The sequence below is a fragment of the Phalangium opilio genome, unplaced genomic scaffold (genome assembly GCF_054372755.1).
Source record: "Phalangium opilio isolate 3A_F unplaced genomic scaffold, DU_Popi_V2 ptg000003l_1, whole genome shotgun sequence".
Taxonomy (NCBI): Eukaryota; Metazoa; Arthropoda; class Arachnida; order Opiliones; family Phalangiidae; genus Phalangium; species Phalangium opilio.
Window position 1 is genome coordinate 10,347,788 of NW_028324145.1, and position 6,736 is coordinate 10,354,523.

General features: G+C 35.4%; 1 protein-coding gene across 2 annotated transcripts; it reads left to right on the forward strand.

The window, feature by feature from the left end:
- Positions 1-245: 245 nt before the first annotated feature.
- On the forward strand, positions 246-6,577 carry LOC149717730 (uncharacterized). Of its 2 annotated transcripts, XM_089840618.1 has the most exons (4): positions 246-660; positions 4,741-5,109; positions 5,884-5,992; positions 6,061-6,577. In XM_089840618.1, exons 2-4 carry the CDS (start codon positions 4,964-4,966, stop codon positions 6,310-6,312), a joined length of 507 nt encoding a protein of 168 aa, XP_089696744.1. In that variant the 5' UTR covers positions 246-660; positions 4,741-4,963; the 3' UTR covers positions 6,313-6,577. The 2 variants fall into 2 exon arrangements, with proteins under 2 accessions (XP_089696744.1, XP_089696745.1); XM_089840619.1 differs by lacking the exon at positions 246-660 and having other exon boundaries at positions 3,600-5,109.
- Positions 6,578-6,736: the final 159 nt, after the last annotated feature.

A 6,736-nucleotide genomic window follows, 5' to 3' on the forward strand; every position in this document is an offset into this window, starting at 1 on the left:
GAGGTAGGTCATAGATTCAAGGTAAAGCGACGCCTGGTGCATGAGGCGCTGCATGTCAAAGGCTTATTACAGACTAAATAGGACCTAGATGGTAAGTTCTGCAAAAAAATTAAGCACCGAGTCGTTCTCAAACTAGTTATCTCGAGCTGTAAGTCTCTCAGTAGCATTACGAAGTATAGGTAGTGTCATACTTATGGATGGAACATATCTAATAAACTTATGCTACAACCAGTTATGGTTGAACAGTTTCATTCTCCCTGCTGGTCTTTAATAACTGTAACATTTAGTCCAAAAATACGTTTGACCTTTAGCCGCTCGTCTCACGTTTTAGCAGTGTCATTTTGATATCCCGTTATCAAAAACTAAAAACAGTTCTAACCGTTTAGTAACGTAAGGTTCAAACCATAAATCATATTTCTTCTTTCTACTGGGTTATAGTTTTGCTGGCGGTAGTGGTTGTTGGTGGATACGTTGTCGAGGTGTTGTTTTAACGGTTTGGTACTTGGTACTGCATTGTGTAGATAAGAGTTGTCATTTATAGCCGTCTTAGGAGGCATTTAAGTCTAAGAAAAAAATACCTAATCCTATTGAGAAAGTTCTTAACCTTGAAAACTTGAGTCAATATCAAAGGTTTTTCCCCCCCCCCTTGGTATAGCGACGGTAAGTTAAGCGTTTAATTTGATTAAATTTATTTATTTTTAAATTGTATTTGAACAAACAAGTGTTGCCAGTTATTTGTGAGCAGGGCTGGAAATAAGAAAAATTTCTTATAGGACATGTGTCCAGTGACCTTGTTTGACTGGAAAATTTAAAGGACATTGTCCACTGGAGTGTGCAAAAATAGTAAAGCATCTCCATGGTCAAGCTATCAAAAACTTCGGAAAATTTACTGGTCAAACTGTCCAGTGAGTGACCACCCTTAGTTTTTAAGAAACTTATGGGACATTTTAAACTTTTATTGGCCCATTTTGTGAGTGCATTTGCGCAACTGCTATCTGCAACAGACTGAACTGAAAAGTTTGTAGTATTCTGTTCGATTCAGTTCCATATTTGAGATGCTCTAATAACAAATTCCTGGCAACCCTGTTAACTCGTGCGGTTAAAGTTAAGAAACGGGGTTGTGGAAATTTCACTAGCTCCTTATCTGTATTTAGTGGCACATTCTTAATATAGTTAATTTCTTCTCACACATTTCAAAAGCTCCTAAAAATTCTACGCTTTTTTAAAACTTGAAACCCAGTTCCCTTCATCAGAAGATACAAGGTTTCAAACCATTTTTTTTTCTTCTAAATTCAGTGTTGTTTTCTTTAACCCGTTACTCATGTAGAATTAGGCTTAGAAACAGTAGAAAGAGAGATAACTGCGCAGGTATGGTTTTGTTACGTGGCGGGAAGGGCACTTAAAGTTAAGATAATTAACCTTACTCGGAAATAAAAAAAAATAACCTTTAAACGTCATCATTGTGATAAGTATGTAGGTATAGTTTAAATTTTAAACTTGAAAACAAAAACACCCAAACTGGAGAGAAAAAATAACCTTCTAAAGATAATGGATAAAGAGAGAAAGACAATTCGAGGACATGCTTAATTTTAACTCTTTTAAAAAGGAAAGAGATGGAAAAACCGGTTCATGACGTAATAATTTCGCTATTATAGCTACATAGATTATAGGTATACTATAGCAATTGGTTGAAAATTGAAATACATAAATCTAAGTTTATATTAGTAACTTAGAAAAACTCTAAGAAATAAATGAAGTAACTCGAGTCGTTTTTAAAAGGGGAAATTTTAGTGATTTCCAAGGTACTCAAAGACTACCTGTTTACGATTTCAATCTTCCAATTAGAAAGTTGAAAGTAAAGGTCTGGTCAAGAAGTGATATCTAGTTTATTAGGGAGAAGGTATAAAATTCGCCACATTTGCAGCTTTATCTCCAGTCCAAACGTAGTAGGTCCGGAGTTAATCCCCGCCTCTAAATTAAAATTACAACCTGCATCTCATTGGTATTTCTTGAAAACTCATGTCACCGCGACGCGAATGACGAAAATTACAGTCATATTTTCCGACTGAGGGGAGTGTAGCGAAATAGCCCTTGTATTTTGAAAGGGGAACTGGGACTATGGCGCGCGAATACTTAGGCATCTTATAACTTCTCCCTAATAAACTAGATATTACTTCTTGGTCTGGTAGTGTTTTTTCTTTTTCTCTTACTTCATTTGCGATAATTAATTTATTAAGAGATAAAATTCAATTAATAACCTGGGGTTAAAACGTCCTTGAAAATGAGTCAGGTGACTAGTTTGACAATTTCCTGCGGTTTAATTTGATTGGTTGCTTATAAATAGAGGATAAAAATAGACAAAACGGAATGATGGGTAAAATAATATAAATTATAGTGTATATTTATTATTAGCCTTGGAAAACCAATCCGCGATTCAGATTTTTTATAATGACACTAAAGGTGCCATGCAGAAGTAATTCATAAGTTTTTATTTCGGAATGTTGGTGGGACTTTGCGTTTCATTAATTATTTATGAAAGCTTTTTTGCATAGAAGATTGGTGGATGGACTATACTATACATAATTTTCAGGCAAGGAGGATTGATACCATGTACACTACAGGAGGCGAGGGTACTTGGTACTGCACTTTGTCCGCCAAGTTGCCTAACCTCCTGCAGTGTAAGTGGTATCAATCATCTTAGTCTGAAAACTATGTATACTTGTTCAAGGGCGATTTACAAAGCAGAGAAAGGTATCGTGGATTAATACAAGACGGTATAGGTAAAAGGCGCCATAGAAGTCTTCGAGTGTTAAAGAAAACTCTACGTAGGAATTAGTATAATTTCTTTTAATAGGATTTTTGCGCGGTAAAGTGAAAAGAAATATGGCGTGATTTTTATGCAATGAAACAATTAGGGGCTTTGGAAGAGAAACTAAGGTGGAATTAACATAGAAAATGTGGTTACCTCTTGCACAAAGAAGGTAACAAAGAACTGGTGTTATTTCGTTTGTAAACAGTAAACAGTTTTTCAAGCTTTAATGGACTCTAAACTTTCATAGTAATACCATAAGTTTATAAGATATGTTCCATAAGTATGACACTACCTACAAGTTCATAATGCTACCAGAAATATATTACTTTTAAGGTAATATATTTCTGATGCTACTGAGAGACAGCTCGAGCTAGTTCGAGGGAGAACGACAAGCGAGAATTGAAGTCCAAGACTCGCTGGTTAATTTTTCAGGACTTCCATCTAGGTCCTATTTAGTCTGTACTAAGCCTTTGACATGCAGCGCCTCACCAGGCGTCGCTTTACCTCGAATCTATGACCTACCTCACTCACTTTATGACAATCTCCAGTTTTTAACCAGTGACAAACTTATAACGTACCATATCTTATGAAATACTCAATTTTCAGAGGCAAGCTAAGTTACTAAATACCCAAAACAAGTCCATAAATCGCAATAACTAACGAGAGGGAATTTAATAAAATAAAAAAAAAATAAAAATCAATGGGTGATAATTTATCTTTCTTTTCAAGGATATGTTTCCATAATTCACACGTACCATTTTAAATATATTTAAATTAAACTTCCTTTTAGAGAGTTAAATCAAATAAACATATTTAAAATCGTTACTTCCTTTCGACTTGAAGTAATTGTTTATTTTTTATTGAATGTTAATAATTTCTTAAAAACTTAAAAAAATAAAAACAAAAATAAATAATTTCTAAAACTCGATCGAAAATGAAAACTATGTATATTTGGGGGTCATCTATAAGTACTTATATAAACAGTACTGGTAGAAATATATTATAGAAAAGCAGACCTTCGATATAAATAAAATCAGGAACAAGTTTCGTTTAACAGATTTTTTTCCCTATATATCCGCCACCCATCAAATGATCTTGAAAAATTAATTATATTTCAATGCTAACAATATTTGCAACGCTAGGAAGTGGGAGGCGTTATATGTATATATATTAAACAGATGAAATATGAAATTTAACCCCGAACTAAACTAAACTAATTTAAACTTTGAGACGAACTGCAACGTCATCATTGAATATATTCTAATTCTCCTTGAATATTGAACCTCGACTAACTTAATTAAGCCTCTTTTATCCATTATCATCTTGGATAATAAACAATTTGCGAGCTTGCTGTAAATGTACAGGAAAGACTATACTAAACAATAAGGGGAGTACATGTAGCCATAAATATTCTAATATTAACGGGCGAATTTAGAAAACACCTACGTGTGTAACACAAACGTTTATCACAACGTGCTTTGTTTAAAACTACAAAACTATAGCTTCATAAACAGACAAATGACGTCGTATAATAATACTTTGTAAGTACACACATTCCTAAGAAGTTATATATTTCTTAAACTGGCGATGTTTATAAAGTTCGGGTTACGAATTGGTCCCCTTGTTTAAGTATTTTACATTTAATTTGTTTTCAAACGAAGAGAAGAATTAAAACACATGTTTTTCTCTCTCAGAGAGAGAAAGAGAGATTTTCTGCGTAGCTGCGTTTAGCTATGCCGCTATAAAGTACTATAAACTAGTCACCAGTCAGCCTTGAAATTTACATTCACGGTGCTCTCGTAGAAGGTTGCAATATTCATTAGGACCTCGCTCGGTTTTCTCTCTCGCCTTCTAAAGAAAACATTTATGCAAGGTTTTTCCCTTTTAGTTTTTATTTTCTTTTTTATTTTTCCAACTTTCTCTCCAAGGCGATCGTCTCCGACTCCCGAATATGATAGAACTACCCTAACAACACCAGGTTTTCCAGTCTTAGGACCGCAGTTTATCGCTTTGACAAGCGAGGAAAGGTGGTGTGGTAAACTTTCGGTTAAACCATTTCCTCGTGGCTGGCGTTAACGGTTAAAGAATTGAAGTCTTCTACTTCCGGGGGACTTTTATTTCTTAATTTGTGTGTGTGTGTGTGTTGGGATCATGTCCGGAAATATCACCGGACATATGGGAACGGACCCCAATGTCTTCAGAGATCGGACACTCTTAGCCGGATCAGTGGAATTGTTTTTGTTCGGAGTAGTTCTATTGTCGTGCTGTTGCCTAACGTTCTTTTGTTTCTGCACAAGGTAAGACTGACTATCCTAATAACTCGATCTTTTGTTAGCTTATAAACGCTTTGTTTAGTGCCCATCCCTTGTTTAAGTTTGATATGATTTTGACTATAATGTCAACAAAGGTCGAATTGTTTTAGAATATTCATAAAGTTGATGACTATTCAGAGACTTCAGTTGGCTTGAGTAGTACGTCACACCCTCCTAAGTCTTAATTACCATGGTTCTAGCAGCCATATTAGTGGGTTTCAGCTTCCCTTCCGCACCACCAATATGGCCGAATCTTAACTCCTTCCATAAACTAAAGCTCTCCATATCAAAGTACATTCCCATAAATAATTGTCATTCTTGGATGAAATCTCAGTTAACATTTCCAATAAAGGTGTTTTCTACCCTTCCCAAAGTGTTGCGGGAGAGAAAGGCTTACAATTCAATTTGAATCAGTACTTGAAAACTTGTGACAAAAGGCGCTAAGTGAGAGGGAAAGAACTTCATCTAGCCCCTTTAATTAAAACTGTTGATATGATTACAGTCCATAAAAACACCCCCAGAAACTTTGACGTAATCATAACCACATTCTTAAATGTTATTAGAAACTACGGGTTTTACCAAACTTCCTTTATCAGATAATTACCTAGAAGGTACACCCTACGAGATACCAACCTTTCCCACTTCTAAACAAACAATAATATTTAAACATAAAAGGCGTAGATTTAAATTTTACACCAAATTAAAAACCCACTCTTAATAACTAATCAATCAACTATCATTAACCTTTTCAATTAAAAGTTGCGCCTGTTTCGTGAAACATTACATTCCACCCCGAGACGCCGTAGTAACAACCGAGTCATCGATCGAAAGACCAGTTCAAAGGGACAAACCGCCTCCATATGACGAGGTATGAAACTACAAAAACATCCTAAAACCAACTCGCCTAATTACCTAAATCTAATTACTTAATCGTAGGTCGAAGATGGTTTACCAACATACCAAGAAGCGGTAAGAAGATTATCCCTAGTTACCGTAAACGAAGTACCACCACAACTACCACCACCACTACCCGCACCACCATATAGCGAAAACAATCATACTGAACTTACTAGTAATTCACCACAGCCGCCGGAAATGGTGACGACGTCGGCAACACGGTGCGAAATTAAAAACGAGAAATTAAAAGAAGCTACAAAATCCACCACCACGACGACGTGTAATTCGTGATTTTAAACGTAGCTTGTTTACTCGATCGTGTTAACTAACATCGTTGTCGTGTAGAAGTACAAATCGCGTATAGTTTAAAATGTTTTTTATTTAAAAAAAAAAAAACAGTAGACTTTAGCGAGACCAACTTCACTGTAAATTATAAACACGTGGTCGTCTGAAAAACACGCGGCCTGCGCGCGCGAAGTTGTTTAAAAAAATGGCGGGAAAACAATTATTTCCCGCCAAAAATAAAAATCTCACGCTCGCGCAGTTGTTAAAAAAATGGCGGGAAAACAATTATTTCCCGCCAAAAAAAAAAAAATAAAAAACACGTGCGGTGCGTTCAGTTTTTTTAATTCAAGGTATTAGATCCCAATTAAGTCGGATAATTTTACCATGGTTTTAATTAAAGAACAAAAAACAGCTGTGTAACTAACGCCCC

Excerpts from the sequence above, each read along its gene's own strand:
- LOC149717730 (XM_089840618.1), top strand. The coding sequence starts at position 4,964 with ATGTCCGGAAATATCACCGGACATATGGGAACGGACCCCAATGTCTTC. Across the intron at positions 5,110-5,883 it reads TTCTTTTGTTTCTGCACAAG|TTGCGCCTGTTTCGTGAAAC; the intron begins GTAAGACTGACT and ends TTCAATTAAAAG. Across the intron at positions 5,993-6,060 it reads AACCGCCTCCATATGACGAG|GTCGAAGATGGTTTACCAAC; the intron begins GTATGAAACTAC and ends ACTTAATCGTAG.